At 44.7% G+C, this 25,965-nt stretch overlaps 2 protein-coding genes across 2 annotated transcripts in view; one reads left to right on the forward strand and one right to left on the reverse strand.

Moving 5' to 3' along the window:
• Positions 1-449: 449 nt before the first annotated feature.
• Positions 450-22,362, reverse strand: lmbrd1 (LMBR1 domain containing 1). Its single transcript, XM_063008890.1, has 16 exons — positions 22,288-22,362; positions 21,228-21,404; positions 20,891-20,954; positions 13,499-13,596; positions 12,751-12,818; positions 12,388-12,476; positions 9,581-9,654; positions 7,968-8,093; positions 7,720-7,872; positions 6,674-6,738; positions 6,419-6,521; positions 6,230-6,334; positions 4,715-4,864; positions 4,547-4,634; positions 1,347-1,438; positions 450-1,256 (listed from the first exon to the last, which is right to left on the reverse strand). Exons 1-16 carry the CDS (start codon positions 22,354-22,356, stop codon positions 1,146-1,148), a joined length of 1,632 nt encoding a protein of 543 aa, XP_062864960.1. The 5' UTR covers positions 22,357-22,362; the 3' UTR covers positions 450-1,145.
• A 72-nt stretch (positions 22,363-22,434) lies between these two features.
• The window catches only part of LOC134326453 (collagen alpha-1(XIX) chain), a 48,849-nt gene continuing 45,318 nt past the window's right edge, over positions 22,435-25,965 (forward strand). The window contains exon 1 of the mRNA XM_063008623.1: positions 22,435-22,481. The gene's annotated coding sequence lies outside the window, so the exon portion shown is untranslated. The remainder of the gene's footprint in view (positions 22,482-25,965) is intronic.

Raw genomic sequence — 25,965 nt, forward strand, 5'->3', positions numbered from 1 at the left:
GGAAGGTAGACGCGAGGACTTACCTCTGGGAAAGGAAACAAGTGGCTGTACATTCCAGTAACCATAAATTACGCATCTCTGCTCCTTTGCGTAAGGCAACGGCGCTCAACGCCAACCCCGGAGGGGCCGGAACTCTGAAACATCCAAATATTTAGGGGGGAAACTTCTGGAGGACACGTGAACCTTCACGGACAGGCAACAATTAAGGTGCCCGGTCAGTCTAGAGCACAGGTTTCCCTTTCCACCCCGTCTCAGATTAGCTCTGTGGCACTTCCACTTGCAGCCATTAAGTCCGTTTACCAACGAGGGACGACCGAAGTATCACCGAGCCCACGGGAGCGGCACATTTAGGGTCTCTTTATCAAAATGAAAAAACTTAAATTCGATACCCCTCAAAATGTCATTTTTTATCAATAACGTCAACAAAACACTTCGACACCAGGAGAGGATTCGAGGAATTAAAACGTATTTTAATGTCAGATTTGTAGATAGAAACATTTTTAATACAGAAACACAACTGTCCATTCAACGAGTATACGGTCAAAAGTATTGGGACAGCCCTATAATTTCTGGTTTAAAAAGCAAGAAAGTGTCCAGTGTCCTGCACAGAGCCCCGACACGGTTTGGGGACGTCCGACAAGCTTACGCTCGGGTGTCCGGATACTTTTGACAGTATAGAACACAGCAGGACAGCGACAGTCATTCTAATAAATCTTTAAAACATTTACTGTACATCAGGGTGCGATTTCTGGAAGCTTCATATGACCAGTAGGGGGCGCTGGTGACTCAGAGGGGTCGCTCAGGGGTCCATCACGATGGCCCACGACCTCTCGGATTTGGACCGAGTGTTTACTCGTCTACGATTGGCTAAGTATCCGGGCAGACGTCCTTACGCAGCTTTGAAGACCCCGCCCCCAATTTTTTTGGCCTCTCCTTTTAGTTCCCACCCAGCAGACAAGTACCCGACACTGCCCCCTGTGGCCGGTAGGAGAGCTCTACATGCGGTAAGGATGTCTCCCAGAATTCACCTGGGGTTATTGTATTAGCCCAAAACCACACAAAGAAAAAAAGCTTTATTATTATTATTATTATCACAAAACGATAGAAATCGAGGGTTGGAGAGGCAGGGCGGAGTGCAGGCCTCGCTAACGCACGTACTCGTCGTCGCTGCAGTCGGAGTCGTCGTCCTCCACCTCCCCCTCGATCACCGACTTCTTCCCCCGGCAGCACGACACCACCAGACCGATCAGGAACACCTGAGAACCGACAGAAACAAGGGCGTCCACAAAGATACCGGGCTTAAAGGTCTGAGGAATGGTGAATAAACGACTGAGACTGTTACTGACGGCCAGGAACGCCCAGTTCCCGAAGTAGTAGGCGGTGCTGAAGAACCAGAACTTGTGGAGGAACAGGTAGGACCTGGTCATGGTGCACTGGTCTGAAACAAACAAACATACAACAATAAACCCTAAAAGTGATTCAATTGACTCTAAAAGTGATTCAGTGACCCTAAAAGCGAATCAACTGACCCTAAAAGTGATTCAGCCGACCCTAAAAGTTATTCAGTTGACAATAAAAGTGATTCAATTGACTAAAAGTGATTCAATTGACTAAAAGTGATTCAATTGACTCTAAAAGTGATTCAGTGACCCTAAAAGCTAATCAACCGACCCTAAAAGTGATTCATCTGGCCCTAAAAGCGAATCAACCGACCCTAAAAGTGATTCAGCCGACCCTAAAAGTTATTCAGTTGACGCTAAAAGCGAATCAACGGACCCTAAAAGCGATTCGATGACCCTAAAAGTGATTCGACCGACCCTAAAAGTGATTTAACTGACCCTAAAAGCAATCCAATGACCCTAAAAGCAAATTAACTGACCCTAAAAGTGATTCAGTTGACCCTAAAAGCAAATCAACTGACCCTAAAAGTGATTCAGCTGACCCTAAAAGTAATTCAGTTGACCCTAAAAGTGATTCAGTTGACCCTAAAAGTGATTCATCTGCCCTAAAAGTGATTCAGCTGACCCTAAAAGTAATTCAGTTGACCCTAAAAGTGATTCAGTAACCCTAAAAGCAAATCAGCTGACCCTAAAAGTGATTCAGTTGACCCTAAAAGTGATTCACTTGACCCTAAAAGCAAATCAAATGACCCTAAAAGTGATTCAATGACCCTCAAAGTGAATCAACTGACCCTAAAAGCAAATCAAATGACCCTAAAAGTGATTCAGTTTACCCTAAAAGTGATTCAGTTGACCCTAAAAGCAAATCAAATGACCCTAAAAGTGAATCAACTGACCCTAAAAACGATCCAATGACCCTAAAAGTGATTCAATGACCCTAAAAGCAAATCAAATGACCCTAAAAGCAAATCAAATGACCCTAAAAGCAATTCAATCACCCTAAAAATGATTCAACTGACCCTAAAAGTGACTCAGTTGACTTCCACCACACCTAGAAGCGATTCAACTGACTTTAAAAACGATATAACCGACCTAAAAAGCGATTCTATTAAGCCTAATAGTGATTCAACCAAACAGAACGTTAAAAGATTCTGCTTTAATAAAGAATAAAGTTATGAGCTCTGATCACTGTTGCTAGGGAACCGTTAGGATGCAGTGAATAATTCATCCATCATTAAAACCAGTCCAGGGTTTCGCTTCTAAATCAGCACTCGAGTGGCTTCAGTCGTTTAGGAGAATAAAAACACGGCGGGTTTATAACGGGGCGGTGAAAAACCGTCCACACTTTAGTTTAAAGAACCGCCGCCAAAAATCAATCAGATTACAGCCGGAGAACAGCGGAGAGGCACTATCACACTTCATGATCAGTTCTTATTCATTTAGATTATCATTCTTACTGCTTATTTTACTTTTAGAATTAACTGAATCATTATTAGGGTTGGTTGAAACATTTTAAAGGCCAACTGAATTACTTTCAAGATCAGCTGAATCATTTTTAGTGTAATTGAATCACTTTTAAGGTCAGCTGAATCACTTTTAGGGTAATTGATTCATTTTTAGGGTGGGTTAGGGTTGTTTGAAATGTTTTAAAGGCCAACTGAATTACTTTCAATCATTTTTAGGGTTGGTTAAATCACTTTAGGGTCGGTTGAATCACTTTTAGACTGTTGAATCATTTTTAGGCTAAGTGAATCAGTTTTAGGGTCAGATGAATCACTTTTAGACTCTGAATCATTTTCAGGGTAAGTGAATCAGTTTTAGGGTCAGATGAATCACTTTCAGGGTAATTGAATAACTTTTAGACTCGGTTGAATCGTTTTAAAGGTGGATTGAATCACTTTTAGACTGTTGAATCACTTTTAATCTCTGTTGAATCACTTTTAGACTCTGTTGAATCACTATTAGACTCTGTTGAATCAGTTTTAGACTGTTGAATCATTTTTAGACTCTGTTGAATCACTTTTAGACTATGTTGAATCATTTTTAAGGTGGATTGAATCACTTAGAATCAGTTGAATCATTTCTAAGGTGGACTAAATTACTATTAGACTCTGTTGAATCATTTTAAGGGTACCTGAATCAAAGGTGGATTGAATCACTTTTAGACTGATGAATCACTTTTAGACTCTGTTGAATCACTTTTAGACTCTGTTGAATCACTATTAGACTCTGTTGAATCACTATTAGACTGTTGAATCACTATTAGACTCTGTTGAATCACTATTAGAATCTGTTGAATCACTATTAGACTGTTGAATCACTATTAGACTCTGTTGAATCGTTTTTAGGGTAACTGAATCACTATTAGACTGTTGAATCACTATTAGACTCTGTTGAATCGTTTTCAGGGTAACTGAATCACTATTAGACTGTTGAATCAGTTTTAGACTGTTGAATCATTTTTAGACTCTGTTGAATCACTTTTAGACTATGTTGAATCATTTTTAAGGTGGATTGAATCACTTAGAATCAGTTGAATCATTTCTAAGGTGGACTAAATTACTATTAGACTCTGTTGAATCATTTTAAGGGTACCTGAATCAAAGGTGGATTGAATCACTTTTAGACTGTTGAATCACTTTTAGACTCTGTTGAATCACTTTTAGACTCTGTTGAATCACTATTAGACTCTGTTGAATCACTATTAGACTGTTGAATCACTATTAGACTCTGTTGAATCACTATTAGAATCTGTTGAATCACTATTAGACTGTTGAATCACTATTAGACTCTGTTGAATCGTTTTCAGGGTAACTGAATCACTATTAGACTGTTGAATCACTATTAGACTCTGTTGAATCATTTTTAAGGTGGATTGAATCACTTTCAGACTCTGTTGAATCAGTTTTAGACTCTGTTGAATCATTTTTAGGGTAACTGAATCATTTTTAGACTCTGTTGAATCATTTTTAGGGTAACTGAATCATGTTTAGACTCTGTTGAATCATTTTTAGGGTAACTGAATCATTTTAGGGTAACTGACTCTGTTGATTTATTTTGAGGGTAACTGAATCATTTTTAGACTGTGTTGAATCACTTTTAGCGGGTGTGTAGGGGTGGGGTGTACTCGTGCCCTGCTCTCGTACCCTCAGGGGCGTCGGCGTCACAGATCTTGACGGTGGTTCCAGTGGTTCGGTTCCTCTGAGGTGGATCGTCTGAGGTGGTCAGGGGCGTCTGAGGAACAGCAGATAAACACATTTTATAACACTGCAGGTATAATCAGCGGTTGATGGGTTCGAGTCCCAGGCTCTCACCTGCAGCAGGTAGCGCTGGCTGCCGTACATGACGTACTGCGGGGCGAGGCTGTAGATGATGTAGCTGCTGTGAAGGACGATGAGGAGCAGGATCATGCAGAGGAAGAGCAGAGCCTGAGGGCGGGTCCGGCCCGGGCGGATCTTATACAGCTGCACAGAGGAGAAGAGACCACGCCCTTCAGCAGAGAGACACGCCCACCTCCAGAAACACGTAATAAAAAACACCAAACCTGGTCATGTGACCCGGGACTGAGCACGGACTCGTGGAAATATGACTGACCCTGTCACTGCACCACTTTTAGGGTTGGTGGAATCAGTTTTAGGGCCACTGAATCACTTAAGGTCAGTCTTTTTAGGGTCAGTTGAATCACTTTTAGAGTCAAGTGAATCGCTTTTACAGTCAATTGAATCACAGGGTCGATTAATTCACTTTTAGAGTCCATTGAATCACTTAAGGTTAAACGAATCGCTTTTAGGGACAACTGAATTATTTTTAGGGTTAAATGAATCAGTTAGTTTCGATTAAATCGCTTTTAGACTCAGCTGAATCACTTTTAGGGTCAAATAAATAAATCACATTTAGAGTTAACCCAGTTACTTTTAGGGTGGATTGAATCACTATTAGGGTCAGATGAATCACTTGTAAGGTCAGATGAATCACTTTTAGGGTGGATTGAATCACTTCTAGGGTCAGATGAATCACTTGTAAGGTCAGATGAATCACTTTTAAGGTGGATTGAATCACTTTTAGGGTCAGATGAATCACTTTTAGGGTCAGATGAATCACTTTTAGGGTGGATTAAATCACTTCTAGGGTCAGATTAATCACTTTTAGGGTGGATTGAATCACTTCTAGGGTCAGATGAATCACTTTTAGGGTGGATTAAATCACTTCTAGGGTCAGATGAATCACTTTTAGGGTGGATTAAATCACTTTTAGGGTCAGATGAATTACTTTTAGGGTGGATTGAATCACTTCTAGAGTCAGATGAATCACTTTTAGGGTGGATTAAATCACTTCTAGGGTCAGATGAATCACTTTTAGGGTGGATTAAATCACTTTTAGGGTCAGATGAATCACTTTTAGGGTGGATTAAATCACTTTTAGGGTCAGATGAATCACTTTTAGGGTGGATTAAATCACTTTTAGGGTCAGATGAATCACTTTTAGGGTGGATTAAATCACTTCTAGAGTCAGATGAATCACTTTTAGGGTGGATTAAATCACTTCTAGAGTCAGATGAATCACTTTTAGGGTGGATTAAATCACTTTTAGGGTCAGATGAATCACTTTTAGGGTGGATTAAATCACTTTTAGGGTCAGATGAATCACTTTTAGGGTGGATTGAATCACTTTTAGGGTCAGATGAATCACTTGTAAGGTCAGATGAATCACTTTTAGGGTGGATTAAATCACTTCTAGAGTCAGATGAATCACTTTTAGGGTGGACTGAATCACTTTTAGACTCAGGTGAATCACTATTAGACTCAGTTGAATCACTTTAACGACGTTACCCTGATCCAGAAGAACCAGACGCCCATGTGACGGATTCCCGCCATGGAGGTGAGGATGAAGTAGCCGGTGATGACCACGATCAGCAGGTAGTCCAGAGGGAACACCTGGAGGGAGAGAGAGATACAGGGTAATGAGAGAGTGCAGCTGCTACACCGGCCCGCCTGCGGTCCTCCTGGTACTGAACCCACCGGTTGCATGGCCAGCAGCAGCTCGTTCAGGGGGTTGGTCAGGTTGGTACCGAACACGATGAAGCCGGTGCTGATCCCGGCCGAGTTCAGGGCTTTATCCAGACTGCAGGGGGAGAGGGGAGGGGGGGGGGGGAGGGGGGGGGGGGAGGTTAGCATGGAACCAGCTCCTCTTCTACTGGTTTAGGGGCGCGCCCCGCCCTCAGGGGTGCAGGGGCGCCCGAACGTCCCCGTACGAGGACACGAGGACTTACTTACTTAGAAATGAACAAGCAGACGAAGAAGAGCAGAGCCACCAGGATGAAGAACACGCCCAGTAACACCTGAGGAGAGAGAGCACAGCAGGTAACGCCTCACTTAGATATACCCCATTCTTACTGAGGGGATTCAAAACAACACCTGCTGAGTGTCTGAGGTTCTTCATCAACTCGTCCAGAACCATCACAGAGAATAATAATAATATTAAATAATAAATATAAAATTTAATTAAAAAATAAAAATTATACATTAAAACCAGATAAATAATATTAAATAAATAAATAAATAATAAATACATTCAAAAATAAATAATTTATTAAGAAATAAATTAAATAAAAATAAAAACAAGAAATGAAAAATGAGAAAAAATGCATAAAATGAATAAAAATTAAAAATTTTATTACAAAAAAAGCAATATTAAATAAATACAAATAAAAAAATAATAAAAAATAATAAAAAATAAAAAATAAATAAAAATAAATAAACACAAATAAGAAATTAAAAACGATGATAAAAAATACATAGAAAATGAATAACAACAAATAATAAATATGAAATAAAACAAATAAAAGATAATAATACATACATAAAATAAATAAATGAATAAATAAAAAATAAGAAATAAAAAGATTATAATACAAAATAGTTAAAAAAAATAAGCAAGAATGAATAAATAATATTAAATAAACAAATTTTAAAATTGTTAAACCTAAGAATACATTTAAAAAGATAAAATATATGAAAATAAAAAATATGATAAAAACAAATAGAAACAAATAAGAATAAAAATATCAAAATTCAAACATAATATGAAATAAAATAAATAAAAAATAACAAATACGTAAAAATAAATAAAGACTTGAAAGTACGTCTGTGTGTGGGGATAGTACAAAACAGCGTTTGTATGGTTGATGTTCTCTATAGTCCAATAACGATGTGCTTTACACCACTCCAGCCGACGCTGGTCGCTGCGGGCCGTAACCATGACGACGGCGCAGGTATTAAATGTGCGTATATTTATAATGACGGGGACGATGGTGTTATACCTTTATGGGACGCAGGGCCCCGCCCAGTCTGGCGCAGCAGCCCTTCTGGGCGTTCTCCAGGTGGCGACCCTTCCGGCGCAGCGTCCGAAGCTTCTCCTCCAGGTCCTGCAGGTTCCTCCGGTCTCTCACCGAGAGGGGCCGCCCGTCCGCACACTGCACACAGGGACAGAGGTTTAGTCATATCCTATTCCCCCTCCCGGTCTCATTGTGCAGCGCCGTCGATCAGCCAGCAGGGGGCGTGGCCTCACCTTGGCTTTCAGCTTGTCTATCTGCTGCTCCACGTCCTCCGCGTCCTCGGTGTTCTCCAGGAGCTCGTAGTGGACGACGCGGGTTCCTTTGATCAGGTTCAGGGGGAGCGCCGACATGCCGTACGCCTGCACACGCCAAAAAGATCAAAGAAAATCATTATTACTACTTCATTAACACACTCATTAGACTTTATAGGGGCCTTCCCTAAACTGTTGCTGCACAAGAAGCGCATCATGGATCGTTTCCGGCGGCTCTGGTATCTGGTACCTTCTGGTACCGGGGTTCGAGGACGACTGGACGTGAAGTAAGCATTCGTTGCCGTATAAGGTAAACGTAATTAAAAATGCAGGATCAATCGCCAAGGCAACCGTCGTAGCGGTACGAATGCGTCCGTTCCTTGGCCGGGGGGGGCACAAATTCCCATACAAGGGCCTTAATCAAGGGCCCGATTTGGCAAATAATAGTAAATTAAAATTAAAAATAAGAAATAAAAAATTATAATACAAAATAGTTAAAAAACAAGTCAATTAATAATATTAAATAAACAATATTTTAAAAATGGTTAAAATTTATAATAAATAAAAAATAGATACAAATAAAATAAAATAAATAAAAACAAGAACAAATGATTAAAAATATGTAGAAAATAAATAAAAACAACTAATAATAATACATAAAAAATAGATAAAAATACATAAAAATAAATAAATAATAATAAAAAATAACAATAGATAAAAAATAAACAATATTTATAAAACAAAATTATAATAAACAAAAAATGGATAAAAATGAATTAAAATAAATAAATTAAAATAAGAAATGATTTAAAATACATAGAAAGTAAATAAAAACAAATAATAAATAAAAAATAATATGAAATAATTAAATTTAAAAAAAATTAAAAAAAATACATAAAAAGAAATAAAGAAAAAAGTTAAAAGATAAAAATAAATTTAAATATATAAATAACAATCTTCTCACAAGACTTTAAAGTAAGTCTGTGTGTGGGAATTTGTGCCTGTTCGGTAGTACAAAGGAGCGTTTGTATGGTTGATGTACTACTGAACGGGCACAAATTCCCATACACTGCGCAATTTGAGCAAATGAAGCTCAAGGGCCTCAATCAAGGGCCCAATTTGGCAAGGGTGAGGCTTGACCCGGCAACCCTCCAATTAAACGTTGAACTGGTTCTGTTCCGGCTTCTTAGGACCTTGAGGCACCGTTTCTTATGGGAACCAAGGACGCGTCACCAGTAGGGGGCGCTCAGAAAGAACCCGGAGCGTAATTATCGGCCCCTGGAGAGGAATCCAGGAGCGAGATGATGAATGAAGCGGTCCTGGAGGACGTCTCGTCTCCGTATGGAGTCCGTCACTTACCTCCATTAGGTTAATCGCACCTAATAACAACACGCAGCTCGTCTGATTAATCGCCTGTCAGCCGGCCGACACCCGTACCGCCGGGAGAGCGGTCCTGTTTTATTCATGGCAGGGTCTGAGGGAGCGGGGACGCCCGAGGATACGGATCGTCCCCTAAAACAGTCGGTTCTAATCTCCGGTTACATCCCTCAGTTCTCTCCCACCACCACCACCGGCACCACCGTCCGTGTACTCACAGTGTAGGTGATCACCGCCAGCATGCCGATCAGCGTCAGGGTGCTGATGGAGAAAGCCAGAGCCTCCAGACCGTCTGTGGGAGAGACAGAGAAGAATAACGTAAATAATACGGAGGGTCATAGAGGGTGCTATCAGCCCGGCCGGGCGCTCGGCAGGCATAAGTAACAGTCGATGCTGCTGCACCGGTGACTCCTGCTGCCTGTCTGAGGCTCTAGAGGACTGCTCAGGTCTCAGAATCACTTATAGGGTTGAGTGAATCACATTTTGAGTTAAACGAATCACTTTTAGGGTCAATTGAATCACTTTTAGGGTCAGTTGAATCACTTACGGTCAGTTGAGTCACTTTTAGGGTCGCTGAATCAATTTTAGGGTCGATTGAATCACTTTTAGGGTCGGTTGAATCACTTCTAGTGTTCACTGAATCAATTTTAGGGTCAGCTGAATCACTTACGGTCAGTTGAGTCACTTTTAGGGTCGCTGAATCAATTTTAGGGTCGATTGAATCACTTTTAGGGTCGGTTGAATCACTTCTAGTGTTCACTGAATCAATTTTAGGGTCAGCTGAATCACTTACGGTCAGTTGAATCACTTTTAGGGTCGCTGAATCAATTTTAGGGTCGGTTGAATCACTTTTAGGGTCGCTGACTCACTTTTAGAGTAGACTGATTTACTTTTACGGTTCGTTGAATCACTTTTAGTGTTAACTGAATCAGTTTTAGAGTCGGTTGAATCGCTTTTAGAGTAGAATGAATCACTTAAGGTTGGTTGAATAACTTTTAGTGTTCATTGAATCAATTTTAGTGTCGGTTGAATCACTTTTAGGATCAGCTGAATCAATTTTAGTGTCAGTTGAATCACTGTTAGGGTCAGTTGAATCACTTACGGTCAGTTGAATCACTTTTAGGGTCGGTTGAATCACTTTTAGGGTTGGTTGAATCACCTTCAGGGTTGGTTGAATCACTTACGGTTAATTGAATCACTTTTAGGGTCGGTTGAATCACTTTTAGGGTCGCTGACTCACTTTTAGAGTAGACTGATTTACTTTTACGGTTCATTGAATCACTTTTAGTGTTAACTGAATCACTTTTAGGGTCCCAGAATCACTTTTAGTGTTCACTGAATCAATTATAGGGTCGGTTGAATCGCCTTTAGGGTAGAATGAATCACTTAAGGTCGGTTGAATAACTTTTAGTGTTCATTGAATCACTTTTAGGGTCGCAGAATCACTTTTAGTGTTCACTGAATCAATTATAGGGTCGGTTGAATCTCTTTTAGGGTCGCTGAATCAATTACAAAAGGAAATAGGGAATTGGAGTTGACTCGGTTAGGAGACTCCCGCTGAAGGTTCCTCAGGGCTGAGGCGCAGGGCGTATCGCGTACGCTATCAGAGGGGGTTCGGAGGCCGCGCCAGCCGCAGGGTTTAAGCACACGGCGCGCTCTTATCTCGGTGCTCCGGCCGTCCCCGGAGGAGCCTGGTGCCACCGGGGGAACGAGGGAGGTTCATTACGCCAGATCTTCATTATGCCGAACCCCTGGGGTAGAGCGAGCAGCCCGGGAACATTAAACTCCATCTACAGGAATTAGGAGGCCCCTGAGAACTTCAAAGGAGCAGAGGAGCACTCATCCTCCGTACCCTGTGAGGTGTTCTTCCCTCGGCGGTGCTGGATTGTTAGGCGCGTACGCGGTGCTATTTCTGGTCTGGAGAAAGTGATGCCGACAATAACTCTGAGAACGGCGCCTGGACTCCGGTAGCGTAATCAAGTGAAGATGACGTGGTTCCTTCAGACCTCTCCGTTACCGTAAGTGCTCGCCTCTCGTTCCAGCATGACCCGTACTGACCCGACGTTTCTGGAATCATTTTATGAGGTACCCCCACCATATAGATGCACTTTTCCACCCCATACCCACTTTAACAGGGTGGTGGACCATTCTCAGCACACGCTAGCTACAAGAGCGACCATCGGGAGCTTCCGAACCAGGACAAGCGAGAGTCCGAAGGAGGAAATGCGATCAGGGCGCAACCCTAACTCCCAGACCAGCAGGTTCTCATGTACCAAGAGGGCGGATATTGGGGTGCCTAGGTGCCTCTGAACCTGGAGGCCAACTTCCATCTTCCAGTGCTGAAGGGAAGGACCTACTAGCCTCAGACTCTCTGTTCAGGGCAGGGTCCTGGTTCGGGTTCTTCGTTTCGGGCGGGGTCAGTCAGGAGTCGCCGCACCGGCTAGCCAGGCAGAGCCGAACGGAAATGTGGAATCCCGGAGGAACGGACCGCTTTCTCTCGATTAACCTCCCGTCCGCAGCATCAGAGGAAACGAACGGCCGAAATTAGAGAGCGCCCGGGTTCGCACCCCGTGTCTCCCACCGGGAGGGCGCCATCAGGACGAGCAGGAGGCCGGGAGGCATAATGAGGCCATATTTCTACGCTCATCCCCAGATGCTCACCCGGCCCCTTGGATGCTAGCCAGCGAAGCCACAGTCACCTGAGCGACTTCTTCTAGAGGTTGAGGGTTTGAGGTGAGGTTGGATGGATGGGGTTAAGGTCGGGGCAAGGTTAGGTCATCGAAACCAAACCCCAACCTTAGAGAAACCACTGGCCAGCAATGATCCTTGATGACCTTTGTGGTCTGAGCCGTTCTATTAGTAACGTTTGTCCTTGTTGCCAGGGAAACAGCCTGTACTATGCCAAAAGACGCATGGATTTGTGGGTACACGTAGCATAGGAGCATCGAGGAACCAGGATTGTTGCCAACCTAAGGAGGTAATAGGGTGAGGGGACTCTTGGGGTAAGGTAGGAAGTGGTACTCACGGCTGCTGCCCAGCTCCTCGAACAGGTACTGCACCTTCTCCCACTGGGTGGAGTTATGCTTGGGCGGAGGCTGCAGTGGTGCAAACGCCCTGCGACGGACAAAACCAATTAGCTAGGACTTACACTTAGCATGCTCGGAAGTATTCGGAGACCTAAACGGGAGCTTATCGGACGAGAGACCAGATAGAGGAACAAGTCCACCGCTGCAGGGGGCCTCCTGTTTTACCCCTAGGTGACCGTACGAAGGTTCCGTCCACTTCCCACGGGATGTAGAACCCCACAAGGAGCGCCAGTTATGCCAGGGTCTCCGTATACATATACATCTTATTCGTAAGTATGTTATATATATATAGTCGCTTTTACCCGATCAAGAACAGTGCGGCGCAGACGATGACGAATCCAGTCGTGTACTTGGCTGCGGTCTTCACCTGCTGTGGTAGAAGAAGAATCAGAGCTTATTAGTGTCTAAAACTGCGACCTGAATCGATGGGACACGTACCCGGGTCTACAAGGGCCACCAAAACAGAACCGTGAAGCCCGAGGAACCGTCCGTGGGTCTCCAGGATCGAATTGCATCTGAGGACCACAGTGGTCTCAAAATGCTCCAATGAACCTTTATAGAGTTGGACGTCCGGTTTGAATTGGGCTAATCGAGAAAGGTTTGGTCTGAGAGGTAGGAAGAACAGATTTATCTCTGTCCTAACTTTTCTGGCACTGGGTTTGCAAGTTGAGGAATCAGGTCAGCCTGAAACTTCCTGAACCGGTCCTCGGAACTCCCACACGGGTCACGTTTTGACCCCCGGGCTTCAATCGCACCTGAACCAGAACGTGGAGCGGAAACCCTGAGGAGCAGAAGGTGCAACTCCTGATTTCGACTCCTGACCATTCCATCCTTGAACAGATGGAGCCCGTAACCCTTTAACGCTATAACAAGGATGTTCTGATATCAAAGTGTCTTGTCAGACAGGGTGTCTACATACTTTTGGCCCTACAGTGCAGTTTTGGGACAGTGGTCTACCTGCCGGATTTTGCCTACAATGAGGGGGAATTCGTCAAATTTTTCAAACGTGGCCCAAGAGTCGCCGATTTACCGGAAAAGCCGTGAGCTTACCGAGCACTTGCTGCCGTTATCCTCGTCCTTCTCCTCATAGTAGAAGTAAACGAACGGAATCCAGAAGAAGACGCAGAAGAGGATGATGGAGTACAGCGCTGTGAAATAAAAAAACAGAGAAGAACCGGGACTTCATCATCTCTGGTGCGGATAAACTCCAGTGTTTCAGCTGACTTGTTGAACATGTATCGCAGCTAAACCCCTGTCCCAACTTTTTCAGGCAGAATTCGTCCACAAGATGTTCCAGCAGGGATGTGCCACCAAAGGTACCTCACGGGCTGAGCTGTTATTGCTCACAGACACTCTCTGGCAGCTCTCTTAGGGTGGGATTTTAATCAACAGACCTCCCAGCCCAAGTATTGACGGTCTTACCCCTCACTTTCGACTAGGAGTCTGTAAACGTTTTGATTCTTCCCTCCCGGATTCTCTAGATATTTTGATAATTTCAAGGACTGTAGATGAAGTAAACTCCTAGATTTGACCACCGTGATTGCTACTAGTTGCAGGAATCTTCCAGGAGTCCGGTGTAGCGAGTGCTGCGCAGATAGGTGACTTATAGGGAATCGGGTTGTATCCTTATCCTTGCTCGGTGCCATGCGACACTCCGGCACCTTGTCCAGGGTATGCATCGAGTCCAGTGTTTCCAGGAGGCCCTTAAAGACTTCAGTGGAAAAAAGTCACGATGATGAACGCACTACGGCGCGGCAACAAAAGCTCCAGCTCCGAGGCCCCGGCTAGGCTAGCATTAATCATAAAAGCATGAATATTAACACAATGGGGGATTAGACTGCGCCGTGTTGGCTCGGATCATCCATTACCCGCTAACAAGATCTAATGCCAGGGTGCGCCGGGGCAGGGAGGGATGTTTAGCATATTAATCCCCCTGACGCGGAGAAATGGGGACTAAATAATTAAAGAGCCAAATTCGCCTCCATGTGAGTTCTGCCTCCTTTTATAGCTCACCTTCAGTTCCACAACAAACGATGTCACGTACGGGCAATGAAATATACGCGTGCCTGCGACTAGCGGCGCTAGAACACACTGCCTTACTCTGCGTTCTGGATAAATCTGGGTCAAAACTCTACATTAATCCGGTGGCGTCAGAGAGCGTTGTGGCATGGCCTGCTAATAATGAGCTCTTTTAGTAATCATGACTGACTACGGCTGACGACTTTCCAGAGTAGCTATAAATAGCGCCCACACGTGCGGTCACCAACCAGCCCTTTTGTTCACCAGACGGAGACTCACACGATGCCCCTCGTGAATCATCCACCGACTCTGCGGGCACCTTATCCAGATGCAGGAGCGACCACAAGAGACCGGATCCGACCTTTCTTCCTTCAGAGACACCCATTTGAACTCTTGGCCGCATATAAGCATAAGCATGGTAAGATGATAAGATGTACATTAAAGACCTCCAACGAAAAGTCGCCGTGGGCTTTGAAGCTTCCTTGTGAGAAAGAAAGACTCTCCTGCTTCTGAGGGACGTTTCAGCACCAAGACCAGAAGTAGGATAGGCTTTCAAACCCAACAACATCGTACCTACTCTTCACTTGCTGGTGCTACCAGTCTGGGATTGGAAAAGGTAACTGGAAGGACCAAACTAACCTCTGTCGATTAATGAGCGTTCTAAAAATGGTTGATTTATCATTATTCTCTACGTGGCCACTTTCTTTTTTAGCCTGACATAAAATCTGTGGCGAAACGTCAAGGTCAGCCTGGCACGGCTAAAGCACTACCTCAAACGATGCCAAGAGCTTGGCACCGAGTCGGCAGGGGGAAATTATTCTTGCGCTGATTAAATAAACCGAACGGAGGCGGTTCATCATCGAAGATTGAGACGTTTAATAGCTGGACCCCGTTCGGGATCGTTAATAAAATAAAACACACTGTTCGTACGAGAGTTCGGGGGCTCGCGCCGTATGGGCCTGCCTGCGTCGATAACCGCGCAATAGTCTCTACGGGTATGGATTTGGAACTACCGACTCTACCGGGCTGCAAGTAAACCGTCCCCGAACATCTCCCATCAATGCCAAATCGGTAGAACCACCTTCCGGGTGGAATAAATGACCACAGGGGGGCGAGACTTTATTCAAATGGTTCGCATACCAGACCTGGTACGGGTTTTACGCCAATCCGGACTTGGGACCTGCACTGAGAGCGCACTGACCAGTGCACCTCCCAACGGTTAGACTGTTCCCTCTGACTATAGAGGGATTGTGAAGAGTCAAACAAGTTGACCCCTGTCCGAAGACTGCAATGGGCAACAGAGGGAGAGGAGGTCTTCTGGGTTTTCCAGCAGACAGTCGACAGGACTTGGACCAGAACCAACTGTAAACAGTGTCCGGATCACCTCTGGAAAGGAGCTACGTAGGTGAAACTTATTATGGCGGGTAATGGATTGGTAGTGCCTAGTTGCCTGGATCTCCAACTCTCCCAGCAACTCTGGTAAACCTCTCAGCCAATCATAAACTGGAAGGTTGAGAGTTTGAATCCCGGCTCTGCCAGGCTGCCACTGTTGGGACTTACAGCAAGGCCTTAAACACCCAAAAAGAGATGGAACGTTCCTTGGAAGATGCCGTCAAGGCACAGGGGCACCACCAGCTCCACCCACTAGAGTAACTCAAATAACCAATTTGGAAAGGGACGGGTAACAAACAGGTCTAAGAAGTTCAAATTCTCCGGAAGCAGTCAGTCAGTCCTGGTCTTTCTCTGTAGATCTGTAGAACTGCCGAAGCCGGAGCGCATAATGACAGGGAAGGATTTATTCGGAAGGCTGAGGGGGCTGAGGGGGTGTCCTCTGCCCCCTGCGCTGCACCACTGCTCGGAACGAAAGCGTAGAGCGAGCGAGAGGTTCAAACGGATGCCGCAGCGCGACGCCGAGCTTTCAAAAGATTACGCTTCATAAGAGACTGGGGCGGGGGGGGGGAGCTATTTCTGGACGTTTATATTCTCTGTAAATACCGGGAAGATAAGGGTTCAAACTTCCTCGTCTGCTAGTCCAGGCTTTTAGAGAAGTGTGTGTGTGTGTGTGTGAGGACCGTAACGACTGACTCTGGACCGTTTGGTGGTTTGGTGTCGGTGTTTTTGGTTATTCGATAGCGTTTATAGCGGTCAGTGTTTTGCCGTTTGAGGATTGATTTTTCCTGGTACCGTTTCGATCCGGTGGAACAAATGAAGGTCTGAATACAGAACAGAAGGAGGATTTCTGTTCCCGTGGTTATAAGAATCCACTCTGTGCTCTTCATGTGTTGTGGGTTTGAACCTGAATAGACGAGGTCGCCATTTTTACCATCAATCTACACTCAATCACCCAGGGTAACAAACCGAAAATCTTTTATAAGCAAAAGTATTCCCGACGTTCCTGATCGACGTTCCTGACTGACGTCCCAACGTTCCTGACTTTCCTGACATTCCCGATCGACGTTCCTGACTGACATCCCAACGTTCCTGACTTTCCTGACATTCCTGATCGATGTTCCTGACTGACGCCCCAACGTTCCTGACGTTCCTGATCGATGTTCCTGATTGATGTTCCTAAATAGCTTTCCTAATGTATCTTACTGACGCTCCTGACTGATGTTCCCAACATTTCTGACTTTCCTGACTGACTTTCTTGACGTTCCTGACTGACGTTCCTGATCAACATTCCTGACCGACTTTCCAAATGTTCCTGACTGATGTTCCTGATAAGCTTTCCTGATGTATCTGACTGACACTCCTGATTGACGTTCCTGATTGACATTCCTGATGTTCCTGACTGACGTTCCTGACTGACTTTCCTGACGTTCCTGATTGACCTTCCTGACGTTCTTCATTGATATTCCTGACTGATGTTCCTGATGTTCTTGATAGACATTCCTGACGTTCCTAACTGACGTTCCTGACTAACTTTCCTGACGTTCCTGATCAACGTTCCTAACATTTCTGACTTTCCTAACGTTCCTGATTTACATTCCTGACGTTCCTGATCGAGCTTTCCTGATATATCTGACTGACAAGCCTGATGTTCCTGAATGACGTTCTCAACATTTCTGACTTTGCAGACGTTCCTGACTGACGTTCCTGATTGACTTTCCAGACGTTCCTGATTGACTTTTCCAATGTTCCTAACTTACGTTACTAATTAGCTTTCCTGATTTATCTGACTGGCGCTCCTGACGTTCCTGATTGACGTTCCCGACTGACTTTCCTTGACGTTCCGACTGGTTAAACAAAATAAAGTCCAAACACCATCAGCTAGAACAGAAGGACCGTTGTCCCGTAATAAAAATTTGATATGCTTAAGCATTTCCGATTAACTTTCCTGATGTTCCAGCTGTTCCTGATTGACTTTCCCGACGTTCCTGCTTGACGTCCCCGAATGAATGTTCCGACAGCTAAACAGAGAATCCAGACAAAGAGCGTGTTGGGTCCGGGAGATAAGAAGGAACCTAAATGTCACTCGCCCCTGTAGGAGCTCCAGAGGTTCTGAGCGGAGCGTGAGGAACTGGTTTGACAGATCTTTATCTCTGTGGCGTTCCGTAGATCAAAGCGATATGTCGGAAGCCGCCGTGGAGCCGAGTGAAAGGCATATGGCAGCCGGCGTGGGGTTGGAAACATCGTGCGAGGGACTCGTGAGGAGAGATAAGCAAACGAACGATGCCACGGTGATGCCTATCGGCCGCAGAGGCACCGGGAGGGGGTACGAACGGAGCCGAATAACAGAACCCCGAACGCTGCGCTCCTCCACTCTCTGTACAGGCACCCCGGGCAACCAACCGTGCCTGCTATATGGAGCCCACCCGACTGGTAGCACAGCCGAGATCCGAACCTGGAAGCGCCTATCGCTAAATAACGAAGGGAGCGATGTGAGAAGGAGCTCGGAGAAGATCCCTGCATGAGGCTTCCTGCGTGGAGCTCCATCTCCACCTACCGGAGGAGGAGGACGTGGTTTGCTGCAGGATGCAAATCGGTGTGTGTGTGTGTGTGTGTGTGTGTGTGTGTGTGTGTGTGTATGAGATGAGCGTAATTGGAAGTGAACGGCAGCGCAGGGCTAGCAGAAGAAGCAGTGGTGGCGCTGGAGCGCTGGGCGCAGGTATTGATTGGCGTGAGATCTATTCTTGTACCCGGCTCCACTGCGCCAGGCTATTGTGATGTAAATGTTAGGAAGGCAGCAGGGCAGGAGGACGCACCGGACACAACACACACACACACACACACACACACTCTCACACAGCCACTGCAGTGTAGGACACCGGGCAGAATCAGGACGTTCCGGACCGCTCAGGAACACGGAGCCGGTGCAGGACCAGGTGAAAGCAGAGCTCCAGGGTTTCAAACCTTTATCATTCCGGGGGTCAGATTTTACAGCTGGTACAGAGGAACGCCAGACCACCTCTGTGTTCCGTTTATATTTGTGATGGGGCATCGACCCAACAGCAGGAGTCGCCGTCACAGCAGCAGTGAGGAGGAAAACGTTCCTGACCGACGTTCCTGAGTTACTTTCCTGACGTTCCTAATTTACTTTTTTAATTTACTTTGCTGACTGACTATCCTGACGTTCCTCGTTAACATTCCTCACTGACATTTCTGATTGAATTTCTTGACGTTCCTGACGTTCCTTTCTGACGTTCCTGATGTTCCTGACTGACGTTCCTTCTTGACATTCCTGATTGATTTTCTTGACGTTCCTAACTAACGTTCCTGGGTGACGTTCCTGACAGACCTTTCTGACCTTCCTGACTGACGTTCCTGACTGTCGTTCCTGACTGACGTTCCTGACTGACGTTCCTGACTGACTTTTCTGACGTTCCTGATTTGCTTCCCTGACGTTCCTAATTGACATTCCTGACTGACCTTCCTGATTAACATTCCTAACATTCCTGACTGAAGTTCCTTCTTGACGTTCCTGGTTGCTTTTCTTCACGTTCCTAACTAACGTTCCTGGGTGACGTTCCTGACAGACCTTTCTGACCTTCCTGACTGACTTTCCTGATGTTCCTAACTGACGTTCCCTTTCTAACATTCCTGATTCACTTTCCTGACGTTCCTGATTGATTTTCTTGACGTTTCAAACTAGCGTTCCTGACTGACCTTCCTGATGTTCCTTCTTGACGTTCCTGACTGGCGTTCCTGACTGACTTTTCTGACGTTCCTGATTTGCTTCCCTGACGTTCCTAATTGACGTTTCTGACGTTCCTGACCGACGTTCCTGACTGACTTTTCTGACGTTCCTGCTTTGCTTCCCTGACGTTCCTAATTGACGTTTCTGACGTTCCTGACTGTCGTTCCTGACTGACGTTCCTGACTGACTTTTCTGACGTTCTTGATTTGCTTCCCTGACGTTCCTAATTGACATTCCTGACTGACCTTCCTGATTAACATTCCTAACATTCCTGACTGAAGTTCCTTCTTGACGTTCCTGGTTGCTTTTCTTGACGTTCCTAACTTATATTCCTGAGTGACGTTCCTGACAGACCTTTTCTGACGTTCCTTCCTGATGTTCCTGAATGACGTTCCTGAATGACGTTCCTGAATGACTTTTCTGACGTTCCTAACTGACGTTCCTTTCTAACATTCCTGATTCACTTTCCTGACGTTCCTGACATTCCTGACTGACGTTCCTTCCTGACTTTCCTGATTGGCTTTCCTAATGTTCCTGCTTTTTCTTACGTTCCTGATGAAAATTCCTAACATTTCTCATTGACGTTCCTGACGTTCCTGATTTTCCTGACATTTCTAATTAACTTTCCAAACTGACCCTCCTGAATGACGTTCCTAATTAGCTTTCCTGACGTAACAAGTAAATATATAAAGAGGAAGTCGGTTTAAAAGCAGAGAGGTTCCCTCGGTTCAGTAAATAATTGGACAGTTTTGGAACGTCCTCCAGGAACAGATCGGAGAAGGAGAACACGCTTCCGACCGAACGACCTGTAAACACGCTAATCAGGCGCTAACGCGGCTCGCCAAGAGAGAACAGAACATTCCAGCGTCTAATTACCCTCGCTTCAGAACCACAGAGAGAGAGAGAGAGAGAGAGAGAGAGAGAGAGCGCTGCATTAAAGAACGGACGCTCATAAAACAGTACTGAATAGCTCGGGTTCAACCTCACAGCATGGGAATCGGATATGACCAAATAAGGAGAGGGTTCACGCGCATCAGTAGGTGTGTACTGCAGGCGGGCCGGGCTAGCACCTGCGCTCTCGGACTCTCGGTTGAACTGCCACCCTGGAGGACCAGACCGACGGACGAAAGTATGTGGACGCCTTTCGTTATTCTAAAATACTGATTGTAGTATGCTTCTTGGCAACAGTATAGGGAAGGACCTTTTCTGTTCCAGCACTGATGAGTTGAGCTGACCTCACTAATGCACCCTGGACGAAATGGGCACAAGTTCCCATAGGTACTTACTGTAGTAAGCGTGCAGGACGGTGTCTTCGATTCGCACCCGTGTTTCGTTGCTCGCCGCCCAGTCCTGAAACGGGAGAACGGAAACAAACAATATTAGGGATGCGCACCCGCCCCAGAATACCCCACCCCACCCCACCCCCCAAAAAATGCACCAGGTTAGCATCAGGTTCCTTTAGTAACCTTGACGTGTAAGCACCAGGCGGTTGTGTTGAGGGATCAGGATGTTCACAGGTTGTTGAGCAGCCAAGACTTGATTAATCCAGTCAGAGTGCCCATGCGTCTCCCGCCCCCTCAGACTAGCACCCGCCCCCTCTGAACGTGATCCCTAAAGCGATACCTTGTAGGTGCCGTTGGGGGACTTCATGAAGGACACCAGGAAGATGTCCACCGGGAGCAGAGCGGACGTGATCAGGGCCACGGCCAGGGCGCACATCGCCGTGATGGTGGACACCACCTCGCTCTCCTGCCGACTCTGGTACCGCCGGACGTAGATCCAGCAGAAGACCAGGATGAGCTGCGGGGCGGAGAAAACGCACGTCCAGTCAGTGATTGTGTCTGATTAGTGTCAGTCTAGCCCCTGAACTCCTGAGCTACACCCGCCCTTGTCGCACGTGTCACCTCATATTCATACCCCGAATTCCGTCGTTAGAACGTCTAGGGCTTAAGTACCAGTTGTGAAAGGTACCGTAGACCGCTAAAAAACATATTAGGGATTGCCTAGGCGCGAAAACACCTTTAAAAAACTAAGGGAGCGTCTAAAAAGTGCATGCAGTGGGAAAAAATTTATTAAACGTATTGAAGGTTGTAAATCTACGATAATAAAAATTTGGAGTAGATACTTAGTGGCACACGCTACTTACTAGTCTGCACTACAAAATAAAAGTCCTACACTGTGGGTGCATTAATAAATCATAAAAAGTAATAAAAAATTAGGAAAAATGAGGGGGTGTAAATTTAAATGAATACATAATACAGGTTGTTGTAGATTTTACCTTTATTACAAAATAATAGTCTTAGTTATTAACAGGGGACAGTAATAAATCATAGAAATTAAAAACTATATATAATATTAACTCCGCTTCATGCACTTTTTAGACGCTCCCTTAGCTTTTCAACGCAGATTAACTTCGCGTTTAAGCAATATTGTTAAATAATAATTAGCAGAATATATATATTCTAGTACTGTATGTTTTTATATTTATTGTAGAGTAATTTCGTGTCATTTTATTTATTTTTATATGTTTATTAGTCGAAAACGAAACGAAAGAAGCTCGAACGTCAGACGAATATCGAGTATATAACTAACCCTACTGCACTGGCGTCGTGTGGCAGCTTAATTCGAACATATTCTATATTAATATTCTATAAAATATATAAAATATGATATATATCCTCACCAGGAGCACAATAGTGAATATAGACCAGCCCAGAACAGACTCGGTTAGCATAGCCGCTGTGGAAGCCATCTTCACTTCCTGCAACAAAGCCCAGCTTAGCGAGACATGCTGCCTTCAAGCGCTCACGTCATTCAGCGTTCTCGACTCTGAGGAATATAAACAACCTCAAAGCGCGATTATATAACTCTTATAAAGTATGTTATTCTGCACCAAAATATAAAGTTTACCTCAGCGTTTGGTTCAAAGTGCAACCACAGTGCAGAAAAAGTTGGGACTTTGGACAAACAAAGCACTTTTTTAAATCGAACCGCATTGACGTTTTTCTGATGTAATATTTAAAAAGTGTGTAAAACAGTTCCCCACTGCGTGTACTGACACGAGTTCAAACTCAAATACACAAAGCAGAAGCAAATATCAACAACGTCCAGAAGCGCTGCAGACTGCTCTGAGATCAAATGTATCTGACATGGGCTAATTCAAATGGAGAAATTAATCAAATAAATTAAAAGATTAAAAGAGCCGTCCCAAATGGCACCAGTGCAACGTTTAGTCTGTCAGTAATGGACGAGCGTTGGCGTTGGTGCCAACTGTACATCTATAGACCCTTCATTAAACGCAAATCAAATTGATATTGTCTCAAAGCAGGACCAAAAACCAAAAAAAACACCCCTGTTGAGCATTCGAGGGTGATTTAGCATGGATCTGACCCATCTTCCTTGGTTGGCCTGGAAGATAAAGCTCTGGGGTGCTCATTTTTGGGGCAACAGTAGCACCCAAAAACAGGACACCAATCTATCATAGGGTATAAGCCAACACCCGTACGTAGACGTCTGACCGACCGATAGGACCGCAAGGGTGGCCACTTCCATAACACAAGAAAGGAGGGCATCACACCTTAAAAATGAGAAACATCAAACCCTAAAAATGAGATCAGAGCCCAAAAAGGAGATCAGACCCCTAAAAAGAGGAGATCAGAGCCCAAAAATGAGGACATCAGACCCTAAAAACAGGAGATCAGAACCCAAAAAGGAGGAACATCAGACCCCAAAAAGGAGAACATCAGAGCCCGAAAAGGAGGAACATCAGAGCCCAAAAAGAAAGAACATCAGACCCCAAAAAGGAAGAACATCAGACCCCAAAAAGGAGGAACATCAGACCCCAAAAAGGAAGAACATCAGACCCCAAAAAGGAAGAACATTAGACCCCCAAAAGGAGGAACATCAGACCCCAAAAAGGAGGAACATCAGACCCCAAAAAGGAAGAACATCAGACCCCTAAAACGAAGAACATCAGACCCCAAAAAGAAGGAACATCAGACCCCAAAAAGGAAGAACATCAGACCCCAAAAAGGAAGAACATCAGACCCCAAAAAGAAGGAACATCAGACCCCAAAAAGGAAGAACATCAGACCCCAAAAAGGAGGAACATCAGACCCCAAAAAGGAGGAACATCAGACCCCAAAAAGGAAGAACATCAGACCCCAAAAAGGAAGAACATCAGACCCCAAAAAGAAGGAACATCAGACCCCAAAAAGGAAGAACATCAGACCCCAAAAAGAAGGAACATCAGACCTGTTGTGGGAATTCAAAATAACCCTTAAAGATTGACACAGACAACCGGGATAATGATAAAAGCAAATAATCAATTTATTACTCAGCTGAGGACCAATCTCAATGCAAACGCTCACACAGCTTTACAGAGGAGAGAGGGCCCCTCCTGTCTGCCCTATCACAGTATTTATACCCCACTTTACTGCCCCTTCAGGCTAACTCTTCTCAGCGACCCAACTCAAGGTCAACTTTCCACATCAAACTTGCTTATCATCCTACAAGAATAGTTAGTTTGTTAGAAACATGGCGTACCTTCACAAGAATGCACCCGTATCAAAACTGTGCGTGCAACCCCGCACACACCATCCTGACACCCATGCATTCCCACGGAAGCAAGAAGCCCATGCCAAGGTCAACATATCTCTGCCCCTAAGTAACCTTCCAAAAGTCTCTTCTACCTCTGCTAATTGAACTAAGAAAGCAGAAACGTATAAGTTTGATGCAAATAACTAATAAAATATAACATTTCCATTCACAGACCCCAAAAAGGAGAAACATCAGACCCCAAAAAGGAGGAACATCAGACCCCAAAAAGGAGAAACATCAGACCCCAAAAAGGAGGAACATCAGACCCCAAAAAGGAGGAACATCAGACCCCAAAAAGGAGGAACATCAGACCCCAAAAAGGAGGAACATCAGACCCCAAAAAGGAAGAACATTAGACCCCCAAAAGGAGGAACATCAGACCCCAAAAAGGAGGAACATCAGACCCCAAAAAGGAGGAACATCAGACCCCAAAAAGGAAGAACATCAGACCCCAAAAAGGAGGAACATTAGACCCTAAAAAGGAGGAACATCAGACCCTAAAAAGAAGGAACATCAGACCCCAAAAACAAGGAACATTAGACCCTAAAAAGGAGAAACATCAGACCCCAAAAAGGAGGAACACCAGACCCCAAAAGAGGGCATCAGACCCCAAAAACGAGGAACATTAGACCCTAAAAAGGAGGAACATTAGACCCTAAAAAGGAGGAACATTAGACCCCAAAAAGGAGGAACATCAGACCCCAAAAAAAGAGGAACATCAGACCCCAAAAACAAGGAACATCAGACCCCTAAAAATAAAGACATCAGACCCCAAAAAGGAGGAACGTTGGCCCATTGAATCCCGTATCCTCCTGGATTCTAGGACGAGGTAGAAGGACTCAGGACACGTCTTTTAGACTTGTGTGTGCAAGTTAACCTAAATCTTTCAATCATTTTATGGACTGTAAATGGTACGAACCCCCCAAAGTCTAGAATTTGTTGAAGGACTCGCAACTCGTCTTTTAGATTTGTTTGTAAACACAGTTGCTTCTTATCTTCGTTATCATGTCTCTGTATTTGAATGACCTGATCTCCTGATGATGATGATGATGATGATGATGATGATGATGATGAAGTAGATGGAAGGGTAGGGAGGCACGTCGCCCGGCACCTGTAGGATGTCGGAGTCCCGTTCTGCATGCATGAATACAATTATCATCTGTTCTAATCTCATTTACAATAATGTGATCATCGGTGTGCGGGTGGGAGCTCGTCTCGGAGCTAACGGGCGCTGATGATGCACCGGCGCGATGAGGAACCGGACGTCCAGCGAATCGTGGTTCCTTGTGAACTTGTGTTCCTAGCTGCAGTCATGGACTGTGTTTACAGACGAGGGTTTTCCGAAGGTTTTAATCTGAATCTTTCGATAATTTTATGGACTGTAGATGGTAAAACCCCCTAAATTCTAAGTTCCAAGTATTTCATAATGTCACAGACCGCCCCTCTCACTGCGTCGTCAGAGCGGTACGAACTGGGAGTCGGACCGAGAATAGTCCGACAGTGAAAGTGAAAAGAAGTGGCTTCATGTGAGTGTGTATAAGTGTGTGTGTGTGTGTTTAAGTAAGTGAGTGAGTGAGTGTGTATATGTGTGTGTGTATATGTGTGTGTGTGTGTGTGTGTGTGTATAAGTGTGTGTGTGTGTGTTTAAGTAAGTGAGTGAGTGAGTGTGTATATGTGTGTGTGTATATGTATGTGTGTGTGTGTGTGTGTGTATAAGTGTGTGTGTGTGTGTTTAAGTAAGTGAGTGAGTGAGTGTGTATAT

Source organism: Trichomycterus rosablanca, chromosome 14 (assembly GCF_030014385.1).
Source record: "Trichomycterus rosablanca isolate fTriRos1 chromosome 14, fTriRos1.hap1, whole genome shotgun sequence".
Classification (NCBI taxonomy): domain Eukaryota; kingdom Metazoa; phylum Chordata; class Actinopteri; order Siluriformes; family Trichomycteridae; genus Trichomycterus; species Trichomycterus rosablanca.

Excerpts from the sequence above, each read along its gene's own strand:
- lmbrd1 (XM_063008890.1), bottom strand. The coding sequence starts at position 22,356 with ATGGCTTCCACAGCGGCTATGCTAACCGAGTCTGTTCTGGGCTGGTCT. Across the intron at positions 13,597-20,890 it reads CGTCCTGCACGCTTACTACA|CGCTGTACTCCATCATCCTC; the intron begins GTAAGTACCTAT and ends TTTATTTCACAG. Across the intron at positions 6,522-6,673 it reads GTCTGCTTGTTCATTTCTAA|TCTGGATAAAGCCCTGAACT; the intron begins GTAAGTAAGTCC and ends CTCCCCCTGCAG.